Raw genomic sequence first — 16681 nt, forward strand, 5'->3', positions numbered from 1 at the left:
AGGACCATGCTCAATAAAAAGACACGTCTGCTCTTTCACCCCATTTAGCCCCTGTGATGGATGGATCATTTTATACTCCATTAATCCGTCCGTTTGTCAATTACTGATGGAAATTTTGGGGTTGATGGTGTTGGCAGGTTTCAGGAACTGTCAGCTGGCTGAATGCCACCTTAGATCACTGCTGACTGTAATTACAGAACCTGTCGTAAAATAACCGAATCAATAAAAAAAATAGTTATAATGACGTTTTGTTTCCTTATTATTATCAACAACATCATTTCCAGCGGGATTTATTTTGCATTTGTTCAGCGAACTTGATTGGCTGAGTATCATTCATTGTTTGGTTGTATAATCATTCTCTGCAAGACAAGTGGCTTGCTGATGGCACTCCTCTGAGAAAATGATGCTCTGCTTCTACCAGAGAAAATTGCATTTGTAGACAATGGGTAACAATGATGGATTTGTTCCCGGACACTTTTATAGAACTCTTTTAATGAAAGAAAATTTGCAGGAATTATGGGAGATTATGCAAATAAGTGTGCAATGTTGTACTCAAGGGTTTGTGATGTTGTTCCAATCCTCTTATCCGAAGTCGAGAGGATATAAGAACCAGCTGAAAGAGTCTTTTTTTTTGTACACTGAATACCGTTGAACTTTATACATTTATTTATATATTTTGATCTCCTTACTTTCTTCTTAATTGGTTGTATAGTACACAGAGATTGTACATATATTCATGGAATATCTATCCTGCAAAAAAGTTTTATTGTAAGGATGAATAGAAACACGTCAATATAAATTGTCTTAAAAAGTTTATTTTTACCATAACCAGGAAGAAGCAAAACAAAGCCTCCTAAATAGCTGAGGTCACATTATGGTGGTTGAAAAGAATGGTTTATGAGAAGCTATCTGCCGTCGGCCCCTGGAAATTGCCCTCGTGAAGGCCTCCCGCTTCCTTCCCTCATCCCTGAACGATGGGCGGATGTCTCTTTAACAGCTGGGGTTACCGACACAGCGGCTCGCAGGCCTGATGAGCTGCTCTCTCTATTTGCTCTGCTCATTCTCCTGAGCACCGCGGCCATCCAGATTAAAGCCCATGGCCCATTAGGCAGCCGGAGAGGCAGGCCACCTAAGAGGTGTAGCACAAAGAGCCACTGCAGGAGAGGGTGCATGTCTGTGTGCAGCAAGATAGACACTGCAAGTCATTCTGGGCGGAAAGAAATATTGCTCTGTATCAGCTCTGTTTGTTGTCTTGATATTTTGGAGCAAATCCACGAAAATGATTATTAAAAGTATGACAGGTATTTAATCTAATTTCATACTGGCTATCTTGACATCACTATTCGAAGTCTTAGTTTATTTATAAGAGAAAGTTTACGACATTTTAATGTGTGGACCAGTCATCAAACTAAAAGATCCTTAAAGTATATTAAGGTATATATATAATGTGTGCATTTTTTTTGGATGCCCTTACCTTTAATAGACTTCACTTTTTTTAATTCATGCAAAACATCTTTAGGCTTAGCCAAAAAAAACAAAAGACAAAAGTCCTTTCAAATAAATATGTAAATCATTTAAAAAATGTATGTTTAAATGAGCCTTCATGGGTTTCTTGTTTTATAGGGGAGATAAACCTCAACTGGCTCCCGGTGCAGGCTTTATTGCTCCTCATATTGTGTCACATGACTTCCATCCATACCGCCATAGCGATGGCCGTTAGAGGCTGGCATCGTCCTACTGTATTTTTATCGGTGATCAACCACATGAATAGAAGATAATAGACTTCTGAACCTAACACCTCAGATTAACGCCTGTTTAAACGCCTGTCTGAAAGCAGGCACAGGGTGGTGGTCATAACTTTCACGGTCCCTTCGGAAATGAGTAAATTATTAAGCAAGCAACTTTTTTAATGGCAAAAATCGAACTTTGAGAACAACAATTTGAACACAATATGACAATGTCACTTATGTGGTATTTTTCTAAAAGTACACAGCAGGCAGCTGTTTTCATAAAAAAAAAAAAAAAATTAAAAAAAAAACGCCACCTGTTCATCACCAAAGAGCAAACTGGCATTGTTGGGGATTAGCTGGAGAACAGACAGCAGCTTTTAGCTGGTGACTCAGACGTGTTCATAGAAGTCGGTAAAGACCAAAATGGAGACATTTCACTCGAATTCACCGGGTGGTGACAAAGCAGACCAATTAACAATCATATATCTGTAACATTGTATCTGGAAGTGTGAATAAACAATTGTTTTCAACAAGTTGGCTCTCTCTCTACTTAATTGACATATTAAGGTTGTGTTCACAGCTGGTTTCCGCTGCCGGGAAACGGCCCAAAAAATTGATAAGGATGTGTCTCTGCCAGTGGGGCAGGTTTGATTTCATCCTGGAAAATGAACTATTGACTATTTACAAAAATGACCAGCCGACAGCAAAACCAAAAGTAACTGTTGGCTAAACGTATATGTGAATGCTAACGTTCAACCCTCAGAGGCCTGCAGCTCCATGGCAACGCATCATGTAAATAAAAAAAGAAAATTGGAAAACAAGGCAAAGACTTCAATTTGTGGAAGGCAACGTCGCGGCACTGTGATTATAACTGTTTTTTGGAGAAATTGTATTTATCCACCATCTACTTTTTGTGCTGTGCTATTTGCAAATATTCGTTACCGTCTCCGTCTTTGCCAACGGATTTCATCTTCACACAGAATGCAAGTTTCCTCAGGGCAAATGTAATAATCAAGGGGAAAATGGGATTAATTGGTGCGGTGCATTTCCTTTGAGACTCTATTCCTTCCATTGTGAATGTGCTAAAACCCGCTAAACCTTTGTTGAGTGAATGTCTGCAGATTATCCCTGTTATATCAGCAACATCTGCATACGTGACTCAATTTTGTACTGTGTCTCTTCTATAACTGGTCCACTAGAGCATACAAACTGTCAACTGCTCTATAACTCCTCAGACGGCTTCTCATCCAGTATGTTTACCTTGTTTGAAAAGAAGAGTTGGACTTAATTGGGCTTTCGAGGCAGAATAGCTTATTAATATTTATCTACGATATTTTTTTAAGGAAGACATTTATTTTCTCTACAAAAATATGTTTCAGGGATTGGATTTTTATGACTACCCAGATATAAAGAAACTCTACTGGACTTTTATACTTTATTAGATATTGTGCGCCGTAGTACCAGTTTGTACTTCAACATTTTCATTTGCATCCACTTTAAGACTACCAGTAACCCAAAGCATCATGTCTGAACTTATTGCCTCCAGCTGGATTTAGGTGGAGAGGGAGAAATGTTAATGTGAGATCAGGAAAGACAAGCTTGTTGGATACATCGCTTAAATAACCATGTTAACTCTGAATTAATTTTGAGTAGTTCGTCTGGCCCTGAGGTCTCAACTCTAACAGGCCAGTCGTTTTTTTTCCTTAAGTAGTAAATCTTGTGTGTGACTTTGTGAGGCAGCGATGTAGACATTTGCTTTTTTTTCCTGATGTTGTCAAGTAGACTTTCTCTCTCTTCCCTCCGGAGGAGCCTTTGTGGTGAAAAGACCCTTCGGGCCAAAGTTAGGTTTTAATCCACGCGGGGAGAAGTTCTGTGTGGGCTGGCGGTGCATTTGGAACCGAACGTTAGTGAAGCTATTAGCGCTGTAAAGTCTCATTGTCTCTGTCAGTTGTGCTGATGTCTTCTCGTTCCAGTTCTTTGCCTGTGATGAGTACAGATGGACTGAGCCGGCTCGGGGAATCATAACTCACAGTTAGGCCCCCCTCTGTACACTACGGTCACAGCTCATTGACCAATATTACAGCAAAAGAAACCCAATCATTGAAGGGGGGGCAGGGGTGCAGTCGAGGACCTCCTCTTAACAGTTTGCTTCGATATCGTCCTATGCAGGTGTGAGTGACGATTTAAGTCATCAGCAAGTTCTGGTTTGCCTTTAGTGCAGTTGTAATACATCACAAATTCATATGGAAATGGTCCTAATGGCAGTTGATCAACCCAGAACCAAGAAAATAGGATTAAATAGTCCATGGAAAATGAGCAATTTTAGGGGAAAAAAATGTAGTAGAATTAAGGTATAAATGCACAAATTGTTCCGTGCCCCTATAAATGACATATTTAACACAAACAATTTTGCCACTAGTTTAAAATTTCTACCACATTTACCCATCTTTTTTTTATAGCTGCCATACATTTCCCCGGTGGCGTTAATAGTTTGGTCCATTTCTACACAGCGCGAATCCTCCCAACCAGCTACAATAGACACAAGCAGGCCGCATGCGTTCAATATATTCTACTCTACAACCCTCCGTCCTCCAAGGTGTTTGCACATTGCTCAGCACAAAGTCAGTGGTCGTTTGGCAGCTCCTGTGTATTGTTTGGTGATTGGCTGGGAGCTAAGTGGTGGTGACAGACTGCGATGTTGATGTATTTACCTCCTCTCTGCTGTCAGGAAGCAGTTCCTGCGTCCTGATTGACTGGGTCTCATCACAGAGGCCAGCATCGCTTTGTTTAAGGAGGTCGGGTTGGGGAGGGTTTGCTTGCTCACTCGATGAGACGTCCATGAAGATGAGAAGAAGACCTTCCCTAATCTTGGCTGACATTGGCCGCTTGGCAAGCAGAGCACTTGCAGCTCGCGGTGTGAATGTGAAGCTACTTCCTCCGTGACAAAGTTTGTCGGATATGCTGAGGTTTGCAGGAGATTATCAGCATTTTTCTTATATGATATATATTCACACATGATATGTCAATAACCATATACTTGACGGGCTTCGATGAGATACCAAATCCTAATTAGGATTATTATATTGCAACAAGCACAAAGGAAGGCGCGATGAATGCTTGCTGCTTTTTATAAAGGTCGCAGGTCACGCCGCACGGCCAGAGTGAGGTCAGTTTAAGACATGGCCCCTTGCGGGGGTTCAGTGTGGCAGGTTTTCACTGGTCAGTGCACATCGTTTCCAACTAGGCAGTCTCATTTTGGGGGGCTTTGATACTGTCTGTTTGCTGTAGGGAGTATAATAGATCTAAACCCTACTCATCACAATTCAACATCAGCTTATGTCGCAGCCATTCCTCTGGAAAACCAATAATAACACAGGCTTAAGTGTGACCCAAACAGTACCCGCGGCATTAAAGTGAGGGATTCAAGGGACGAGTTGGATTTGTACTGAGTAATTGGCTTAAGATCCATCATATTGTTTATATGTAGTAATCAAAGAAGAAAACATCTGTGCACATCCCAATTAATCACCGTGCTTCTAATTAACATTTTAACAATTCTTAGTTTGTGGGGGTCTCAGAATTTTCTTTCAGGGGGCAGGAACACCACCGTCTGATTTACTGATCAAAACTAATGTGAATCATCCATTCACCTGCAGGTGAAAGAGGAAGAAAACGACTAATTAGGAATTAGTGCATGCATTCTTTTTTTCATTCAACATTGCAGTATCAGAGCTATATCAGAGCCTGTCTATTATTGCACCTCCAATGGGGCATTTTCACATCCCATAGTAACGGGTACTGACGGCCTTTTCCCTCCGACGGGGTTCTACTTCCCCACACTGGGGTCCTTGGTGGAAGAATTTGGGAAGCCCTGCACTTGAACCAATGAGATAACACGCACGCACGCGCACACGCACGCACCCCACTGCCTTGTCAGCTAACCCCCTCTAGCGCCGAGCGCCCTGCACAGATGCGCGCAGTCTCCCCGCGTATACCCGCCGCTTGTGCTGCTCCTCCGCACGCCGAAACCTTCCTCCGTTCCTCCGTTCCTCCGTCCACCGGCTCCTGCGACCCCATCCGGCCGCTGCAGCAACACCGGGCTGGAGACAGCGAGCCGGCGGTCCGCGCGCCGCATCGCGGTGCCAACGAGGATTCCCAAAAAAGTCCGTCACGACTCTGTGCGCCACGGAGACGCGCTTGTTTCGGCATGGACATTTTCAGATTCTCCCGGAAAACGACGCAACATCGGGGACTGTGAAGTCCGCGGGAAATGTGCGAAGTTATCACGAGCTGTAGGTGTTTCTCACCTGTCTGATTTTTTATTTGTTTTTTCGTTCACTTTCGATATATTTGGCACACTTTATACTAAATCCTTCGGTTTGCGCGCCATCGCCGCCGGTATGGATCCCGTCGTGTTCCGTTCGGGTTTCTCCCACCGGAACCGAATGTAAGGACCATTGGATCGGTGCTCGCGGTGGATCCAGCCGCGCTTTATCTCAGACCACCTCTCGGCTAGAAGTACCTCGTATAAGGTCCGACGTGTTGCAGCAGACATGACTTTTGGAAACAGATATTTGCTCGTTTCACTCTTTCTCGGATTTTCCCTCACTCGCTTCAGCTCCAGCAACCAAGGTGAGTTAGATGTTTCTCTCCTACCTTCAACTTGTTTCCGCTTAAACATGCTGGTGCGGAGACGGTTTGGTAGAACCACTAAAGTAACACACTATTTCCAAGTAACGTTGAGTGGGTTTAACCAATAACTCATAACAGCGATTCAGCACAAAAAAAAAGGATATTGATATTCATCCAGGTATTGCGCAAAGGCATTGAGGATTTTATCTGCAGCAATGTTTTTTTTTATTTTTTTTTTAATAAAATTCATTATCGTATTATAATAATCGCAGCCTCAGATTCAATCTGTGTTATTTCCCACTGGAGTTCAATGGATTGCTCCAGCTCCGTTTTTATCCCAACCCTGAAACATAAGGAAACGGAATACGTGTTTTATTCAAATCAGCTGCTGGAGTGACAAACCTGAAGCGCCCTTAATTACACACAAACACAGGACGAAACACGCACACACACACACACACACACACACACACACACAAAGGGACGGAAACTGACACAGCAGACAGTACAACACATCGGCCGCACATTGAGTTATGAGGTGGGGGACGGAGTGTGTGCCTGTATGTGTTGTGCTCTGGGTCTTTTATACAGACACTCACACACACCTACACGCATAAAGGTTCTGAGCTGCCTTGTCCTTGTTCACTTGCATGCATAAACGTACTTGTGTGTGCACTTTGTGTTGCTCTTTGATGCACATGATGTCTGTACGGGTACAGTGTCAAAGTAGCATTGCAAGCACCGGGCTCCTGCACGTGCACTTATTTTGCATTGCACTTGCCTTTCTATGTCATGCCTGAGTGTTGGTGGGAATGGGTATGTGTGTGTGTGTGTGTGTGTGTGTGTGTGTGTGTGTGTTTCTCTCCGTCGCTCTACGTGCACACACACACACACACACACACACACACACACATGCAGCTGCAGCATCAGTGAGGTTTAAAATAGTCTTATTGATTGTGCGGGACACAGCGGGATCGGCCCCCCAGGTTATATTTTATTGTTCTCTTAGTTCAATAGGAGTGATTTCATGTTCCCCAAGACAGCTGCTACATAACAGCCTCACTCTGTGTTTTTCTCTGCCACAGATTGAATGATTGAACTGGTGTCTGCTTTCTATTGTGCTTTGCTCTGTCATATTGACCGGGCTGCGACCAGCTTCTCCAGAGTGGTCTAGTTCAGAATAGAAGAAAAAAAAAACATCACGCCGAAGAAAAGTGTCTCATCGGGGGGCCAAGGGATTTGGTTTTCTTTTTTTCAGCCTGCCAAATCACGATTGTTTCTCAATGTATTGCTTTCGCCCCAATCTTCTCAGGTTTGTGCTGCGTGGCTCGTTGAGGTCCATTTAATGTTGGGTTTCGAGGAGACTACATTTGGATTCAATTGTCTTTTTCCACCCTCGCACCCAATTCATGTTGCGATCCAGCAACCTCATGACCATTACACAGGGTCGCCCTAGTGCAGTTTGATACGCACGAACACAGAAAAACACAACTCACAAAGATGAGGGGAATTCACAGACGAAATTGGGCGAGATGTCAACTGTTAGGAGAGAACAATAAAAACCAATCACCTTTTGCTTCTCGCCTGCGTGCCTCCGTTCACGGCAACACATCAGATAATCCCTCACATCAACCCTACTGGGATTGCAGACAGTTATAAACAAATCTCTACTCACTCACTGCCAAGTTTGAGCAAGCATGTTTTCCCCACCAATGGATCTCTTCCCATTATCTTTAACTTTCATCAACTTTTTTTTTCCATTCTCCCTCCCTCATGAAGTTGGGGGCAGCTATATTTATTATAAGGAACATTTCCTGAGCCCTTTTCTTTTACCGAGCAGAAGATTTCTCAAACCAGCAAATAAAAAGGTATTTTTGATCGACACTTTGTACATTGTTCCAATAGATTTTATTTTTTACTCACAGAAGTTTAAAAAATTAAATAAAATTAGCCATTAATCTTTGTAAAAGGGGAATAAGCATATTTTTAGTATAAAACATCACATGTTACTGTCATTTCTTTGGGTCAAATGCATCTTAATGACAAACTGCTGGATTGTTACAAGTTTAAAGCCATTGCTACGCATTAGAGGAATCCGTTTATTGGGCTACTTACAAGTTTAGATGGCAAGACACAAAAGGATTTAGCAAATCAGTGTCAAAATAAAAGCTTTCTGCATTTCTTTACATGGACGTCCGTGTAAAGCGTTTGCTCTTTTTGGCATCACTGCTGTAGAATGTGACAGCGTGTCACCAGCAGTCTGCTTTCAGGGGAAAATCAATGAATCAATATATTCACAGTTGCTGCAAAACGGTTCACTCTGCACCTTTTGGCTCGCAGGCCACATTGTGTAAATCTAAGACTTTCACGATCAAGCAATTGCAAACGAGCAATTGTATATTAGTCATTTTTTACACTCTTAGCTTTGTATTCCTATATGTACGAGGTTGTGCGTTAGCAAGCCATGCCAGAGGGGTGTCATCTGCATGAAGGTCCCCTACCTCGAGATATGGAGATGATTTCACACACACACAGTGCTCAGCTTGCTCAAAAGCAGCATCCACTTCATACCTGACACTTGAGGTAAATAACTCTTCACCAGTCATGAATAGTCAAGCAAATATAATTCAGGAGCTGCTTCATTTTTTTCTGTTGAATATAAAAATGGAAAACTGGAAAAGCAACTACAAGAGGTTTTCATACTCGTGAATGACATACAAATACACTCAATGTAAAAAGGGATTTCATGAAAGACTGCTGTAGCTCTCTTCTTCCTCCACCCTAATCAATGATATCACCGCATGTTCTGCTCCTTTGAAAGCAGATTGCAAACACCTGTTTTCATTGCCGGTGTGCGCCATAACTGCGACATGCTTACGCTCAACATTGAAGCAGCAGTCGAGCACTGAATGGCCAATTCAAATGTGCATTAATTTCCTTTACCAATCTCTCATGTACAAACGCTTAGAGAGCAGACGACACCCTCGGTGGCCCTTTAGCGCCAGTTCTGAAAGTAGTCAGGCACTGTAGCGACTCAAGTGACTGACGAATCTCCTAGGGGTCATGTGACCAGCCGCCGACGTCGAAAAACTGAGGCAAAGCAGTGTCACATTTGCAGAGTAACACCACAAACTGCAAGAGTAAACGGTAAAAGTCCTCCACCGACCAGTCCACACGCCTCTCAAATACTCCATCAGTTTCTTTGGCCGTCCCATAATGATGCAGGTGAGTTTAGACTTTGGGTGGAGCCGTGCGTCATCACAGTCGCTGTGAATCAGACGCCGAGGGGCCCCCGAAGAAGAGGAAGAAGCCGAGAGAACGGCTTGATTTGATCTCGGAGAAATGCAGAGAGTGTTAAAAATGTTCTCATGCCTGCCGGATTTCCTTTGCTATGGAAAGTCTTACATATAAGCAGCATATCATCCAGCCTGTGCAGTGGATGATACGCCTTGTTTACACCAGTAAATGACAGTGTGCAATCCTCACTTAAACACTCCCCAAAATCAATTTTCCAAACCCTCTGTTCATCAAATGCTGGTGTTTGTCTTTAGAGCACGCTGTTCGCTGCGATCGGCATCCAGGAGCCTTTTAACTCCGATGTTATATTGCACTGAAAAGCGATGTTTTCGCAGGATTTCTTAAACGAGGGGACGATGTAGCCTGTACACCTGTAGACAGCTGGTGTCACTTTTGTCTCAAACTGTTCCCGATTCGAAATTGACATGACGCAACACTGGTCGAGGCTGACTTTGGGTCTTTTGCGCAGGCTGTAGTTATTTTCAGGTGTTTGTGTGGCCCGAGAAGCCCGCAGGACAGACATGAGATGTCATCATTCTGCTGTAGCTCCATATATTTATGAGTTGGCCAGCTCATGTTCTATTTATATCCAACCAGTGGAAGTCCCAAAGGACCCTCCGCTCCAGGCAGGGTCTGTGGGTGCCTCGCCAAAAGATAACGAGAGAGAAAGAGAGAGAATGAGTGCATTTTGGAAAATGAAAAAAGCTAGTTTAAAAAAAATTAAGAAGTAGTTTTTAGTTTAAAAAAAGATTCTGTACTGTCCCATTTTAATATACAGTATGCCGTCATGTTGGTTTAGTTTGTTTGTGTCTTCTGGTCTGGCTATTTTCTTTTTTGTTCATTGTGTTGTCTCTCCGTTGTTGACTGTGGCGTCGTCCGTAATGTTTCCTGTTTGCGTCCCTCCAGTTTACCTCACAACGGTTTCATGTGTTTTGGCCCAGTCTATTTTTAGGGCCCATCCCCTGTTGTCTGTCCAACAGACCGGGACACAATTTGTTGAGATGCACAACTATCGCTGCGGCTGTTCCAGTATTTTGTACAACTTGTCCATCAAGATTATATTTCTTAGCTGTTAGAAAGTTTGAAAACCAGATTTTGGGCCAGCACGGCCAAGTTCCCTGTTGGATACCTCTTCACGCTGCCTACTAATGTTCATCAGCTGTTTTTTATTTATAGAAAAAGTGTGAAACTGCTTACTGCACTGAGTAACACGGCCAATTCTAGGTAATTAGGCTGTCCGCCAGGGACCGTGCTGCTTAGTGCTTACCTGCCTTCGGTAGTCTAATGGTGTCCATTAACACCATTGTATTGCCAGCTAGTCGTCCAGCACAGAAAGAGAAGGAAATATTAAACTAACCTCGCAAAGCAGAAAGGAGCAGATTGGAAGAAGACTGTGAAACGATCATTTGTAGACTTTATTTGGCTGTGTTGGACAGGATGGTCAATCAGTGTGATCACCTTGAATCATCCTCCTCCTACGTTTTCATGTCTATCAATGATCATTATCTATGCATATGTTCAACAGTACATGGGTTAGTTAACTCAATGTTTTCAAGTTGTCTGAAATAAACAGAAAAAGAACTTGGAAGGTAGCCTGAGAAATAGAAATTCAATTTTCCTCAACAAAAAACTACAAGGCCGCTTTGAGAGCACAGACCTCGACCACGGAAAAATGCTCTATCTCACAATTGAACATTGAAATTTTTAGTATTTCTCGCTACGATTCAGATTCCCTGCTTTGGCCCGTGCTTCACCCTTCTACCAAGTTGGATGCCACTCACCCGGGCTGTCAGTCACTCACAGAGAATATTTCTACAGATGACATTTCTATCATACTTCCCTTTTAAATCTAAGGGAAATCAAATCTCTTCTTCAGGAAGCACACACAACCATTATGTTTGAGAATGCATTGTCTGGCACACTAAGAGTTCCCGCTCCATTAACATGACCTCAGCAGCTCATTGCTTTTACCTCTCCCTGCATATGTCAAGGGAAATGGGAATAAAGGCAAATAAACGACTGCTTAAGTGGTAAAATACCTACTTAATATTCCCAGAAGCTATGTACTGTATTTAGATTATGTTTGTAGTTTTTATACTACTTTAATACTGTTCGGGTCCTCTTCACTGTTTTCTTTACCCTCACAGGTATCGTAGACCCATTTCAAGCAGGAAGCCGTAGAGTTTGAATAAACTCACTTTAGACTCAGGACCTAACAGCACCGAGCAGGTGAACATAGAGGAGTATACAGGTGCTGGAGACACAGATATTTCCCTTTTCTTCACTGGGTGTTCAGGCACACAAATGCTAATGTCAGTTCAGATTTACTCCACAATATGTGCAACTAGTCAATAATGCATATTACTCTTAAAGGTGATGATTGCTTCGAACTTTTTGCGCTGCCCCAAGTGGCCAAAAGTGAATTTAACTCTGGTAAATCATTTGGCAGCTGTTGTACTGGCAGCTTGCGAGTCACAAAGTCCTAGAATAAGTATGCTTTTTCTGCAATTGTTCTATATATATTTGCCTGCTGAACAACATCTCAGGGTTCGCACATCCTGGACGTTTTTCGCAACTCTCGGATGTCGTGATACACTTGTTTGGCTCCTAAACAGGTGTCGCGCCAGTGTGCGTCATATACCGGTTCTCTGAGACGGGGGGAAGTGGAGGAGCATTGAGTTGTATATGACACGTATGCACAATGAAAAGCTCAGTGAGCAGATGCTTGGGCAATATCTGTCAACCACGCTCCATCAAAGGTGTACTGGCTCGTAGCTCCGGAACAGAGAGAATCAAAACCGTCTCTTCCTTCTGCAAGGTTGCCTTTATCTTGTCAGGGTACATTCACAGATATCACTTAATTTGCAAATATCACCGTTAGTTTGCAAATAATAATACAGAACAATTCAACTAATACTTCCTCTCAAGTGCATCCAGTCGTTACGTCTATCAATCGCAAAGCAGTGATGTTAATAATGAAATGTGTGGTGCCTCCTCAAGGACACTTACAGGGCTCTAAGTGGACAGTCTTGACTGACTCTTAAAAGGTCAAATACACTACAATCATTCAGAAATCCGTGTTTCTACAATAAATGTGGGGTTCACAGCTTGGAATTTAAGAGTTTAAGTTTGAAGATGGCATTTTTGTCGACAGATTTTTGATGACTCACAGCACGTGAGATAAATGATTGGCTTAGACTCAAACCTCTTGAGTCTACTGTTGTGTTTTGCACAGCTTTCACTCTGGCACTGATACCCAGTTGGGTTCCCGTACCTGCGTCCTGACGCATCCACACATAATGAGGATATAACTGTGTCGTCACAAGCACTGCGCATTTGACCACGTGACTGGATGGGCTTGATGTAATATGTATGGATTCAGAAAATATAACAACATTTGCGATAATTGTTTATTCCCTAATGTTTAGGTTAAAAACATTTTGGGGATGTAAGTGGAGGCATACTGGAATCACGCTGGAGGTGAATCGAGGAAGCTGTGTCTGCTCCTTTTCTCTGTAAAGAGGCACATTCCCCCTGAATTATTAAATATTCTGTCCTTGAGACTAAGACACAAAATATTGTCGTGGATGGAAATAGTTTCAGTGCAAAATTTCCTTTCAACACTACGTGCAAGGTCATACGGAACTCACACTATAATAATGATCCACCGGTATTAATACCACTGTGTATTAATATCACTGTACTAAAGCTCTAATGTACATTCCTAAACACTATACCAGAATATTGATGAATAATCAGCTTGGTGAAGCGCATTTTCTCGTGGAATAAGAAGAATTAAGGGTACATCCCTCCCTGATTATATGTCTTGAAGAGGCTCAGTCCCAGGCAGAAGGAAGCGTGTTGCGTTCAATGGGAAGGGATGGCAGGAGAGGGAATGGTCTGTGTACAGCAATCCACCTGTAATCCATCAGTTCCCAAATTATGTCGCAAGTAGGGAAGAATGTTACACCGACTGTATACGTCGCCACGCTCATAAATATTCATCCAGGAAACTCATTTCTGTTAATATTTAAAAAATGTCTAAATGATCCCGCTTGTGACTGATAATACAATTTGCGTGTTAAAATAGGAGTGTTTGCGTTTTGACGGATTGCTAACGCTTGTAATTTCCTTTTTTGTCCCCATTTCAGTCGTGCTGCTGGATACGACGTCGGTGCTCGGAGAGCTCGGATGGAAGACGTATCCTATAAACGGGGTAAGGAGAACATCTCTTTCCTCAACTGACTTCCCAGTGTGTCGTGTTATAACGGCATGCCCATATCTGCATCAATAACCTCAATTATGTTGATTTTAAAAGGTCAGAATGGGAGGCTGGGATCTTTTTTTCCTATTCACATTGTTTTTTACCCCTTTGTCCAAACGAGAAATACTGTAACTTGGAGAAAGAGAAGGAGCCACGGTCTCTAAGGATGCTCATCAATCTTCCCTTCCTAATTGTTTAAGTATAAAGTATGAATATTTTACTGACTCTTTAAATGTTTGCTGAAGAAACGCATACATAGTCGGACAAATCAGTCTAGCCTGTGCTCACAAAGCCAAGCGTGTACTGCAAAAACGTAGTGTTCTACCTTTCATCTGTTCGTCTGTCAGCTCCTAGAGTGACGGTAACAGCATGGCCTGTACCGTAGTCTGTACTTTCGTCGGCCAATTTCCCGAAAGGTTATTCCCTTTTTGTTTTTGCAGTAAATGCCTGCAGCTCTTCACAGATATCTTGTCCAACTGAAAATCTAAACTTTTCAAACTGCTGCAAGTGACAAACTGAAGGTCTGATAATAATGAAATATAGACGGGCTGACAACAACATGCAGTGTCCTCAGATCAAAACTTCTCTATTCGTGTTCTGTCAGAATACCTGATGGACTGATTGAACAACAGTCACAGAACTGGCCTGCTTCCAACCCGTTTTTTACCTTCACACTGCTAGTTTTATTCCCATACCTAATTAACCAAGAGCCATAATCTAATTCAAGATGGAGACTGATAACAGGATGCTGGCTATCCATCTTTGTCCATGCAACTCCAAGCAGTTCTTGTCTGACCATGTCCAACTCCCTAGTTTCCCTCTGTATACCTGTAACAAATCCATGGTTTATTGCCAGGAAAATGCCTCGGGCTTTAACCTTCTTTTATGTAGTGTCTTTCAAAATGTCAAGTGCTTTACTCGATGAGGTTACTGCCTGGTGGTGCAGCGTTGATCCGTGTTGTATCTAATCAGATGGGACTTTCTCGTGACATGATAAAGATTTATAAATAAGTCTGTTGAGCGGAAGAATTATGTTTACAATGTCGTTTTACTGATTATGTCTTGATGTTTGCGGTGTGAACAGACGTTGTGTGCGTGTAGTTTACCATTCCAAAGCACGATAGCTTCTTTAGCGCCGAAACATATACATCTTAAATAAAAAAGGTTGACCCTGACGTTATTTTAACGTCAATTGCATCCTCCAGTGTCCGTGCCATCAACCTAAAATCGAATGCAAAAATCCAACGGCCCTGCAGTACCGTCAACACAAAGTAGTGGAAAGATAGCGTGTTAGCTGAACTTTTCAGTAGGGATTCATTTTGAACTCTCTGCCCGTACTGTGTTTGGCAGGCCCGGCAGTATGGATCATTTATTCTCTTTCATTTTCGAGCTATGTAGTGTTTACTCCATCCTCCACTCTCCGTACAACTCCACACTTACCACACAAAGTCTCCATGGGTTTTGACTTGACATGATCCTTTGCTGAGAGATCCCTGAGGCCCACCCCCCCCCGAACCCTCCCAGCCCTTCACTGTCTTTCTATCTCTTCCTGCGAGGCCCTTGGTGGCCCATATCAGGGTTATGGAAGTGATTACATCATGTAGGTCGTGGTGACAGCCGCCCACAGCATTAAGGAAAGAGGAGACAGGGAGGCTGCTGCCTCCATGATTAAGCTGTCAGCCCGCCACCATCCTCACTCATCCGCCAACCCCCCGATTCACCATTAATATTTAAGCAATGGAGGTGAGAGGCCCCGGAGGGAAGGTGTGCAAGATCTGGGGAGGTAAAATAGTTTAAATCCCCCTCGCTACCAGGGAGGCGGGCAAGAGGAAGTCAATCCCCACCATATTAGACACAGCCTGGTATCAGTCCCATACAGCAGCTCGGCATGCAGCCGCCTATCACAGTCGCACACGGGTTTGAGTTCCGGATGTAAACCCGCTGTCAGTCAGTTCTGCCCAATGCACGTCTTAAAATAATTTTAACTGGTCCAACATGATTACCTGGTGATGAGTTTGCCAGGAATATGGCTGGTCGTATGATGTGAGTTTGAAGGTGAAGTGGAAATTGGGTGTGTATTTATGGATGCGTTTTTATCAAAAGCTTGTAAACAACCCTTGTAAAGAGAGTAAGGTGAATGGTTTTGTAGGGGAAGGTGAACCCTGAGGAGCGCACGCAGTGGGAGCCTGCCGGCATCAAAACACTGCACACTGTGGCTTTCTTCACTTTGGTGTTTTCCCCCGTGGTCAGCGCCTCTCCAACGCTGGCGCCGCTTACTCAGCCAAATGGCTAAAATGTCAAATCTATTGTAAAGACAATGAAAAATCTTTTTTTCTTTACTTTTTGTAAAAAAAAATATTATTGCAAAAAATATTTAAAAAAATTAAAAAATTAAAAAATTATATAATTAATATTAAAATATTAATTTAACTACTCTACATAAGAAGAGCTGTAGTACTGTGTCACTAAAATGCAACTATTACCTGGTTAAGGATGGTGAATAAGCATATGATGCCCTGATTAGACCCATAAGTAAAGCTATACTTCTCAGTTGCTATACTTACCTATATTCTAGCTGGACATCAAAACAGCTTTTCGTTTTGTATCAAACAAACATGTGAGGTACAGTTGTTTTGAAGCAGCCTGTTAAAGCCTATAATGGCCATGCCCAGCCTTCAGTGGGAAGATGGCCTTTGATTATTTGACCTTCCCAGCCTGGAAAGTAAGCAGACCTGTTTCATTTGGCCCACGAGGGCAA

General features: G+C 42.7%; 1 protein-coding gene across 1 annotated transcript in view; it reads left to right on the top strand.

The window, feature by feature from the left end:
• The first annotated feature begins 5692 nt into the window (after positions 1-5692).
• epha6 (eph receptor A6) overlaps positions 5693-16681 on the top strand; it is a 101565-nt gene continuing 90576 nt past the window's right edge. Inside the window, exons 1-2 of the mRNA XM_040201635.2 lie at positions 5693-6362; positions 13811-13875. Coding sequence (XP_040057569.2) covers positions 6284-6362; positions 13811-13875 — 144 coding nt within the window. The 5' untranslated portion in view covers positions 5693-6283. The remainder of the gene's footprint in view (positions 6363-13810; positions 13876-16681) is intronic.

Source organism: Gasterosteus aculeatus, chromosome 16 (assembly GCF_964276395.1).
Source record: "Gasterosteus aculeatus chromosome 16, fGasAcu3.hap1.1, whole genome shotgun sequence".
Lineage (NCBI taxonomy): Eukaryota > Metazoa > Chordata > Actinopteri > Perciformes > Gasterosteidae > Gasterosteus > Gasterosteus aculeatus.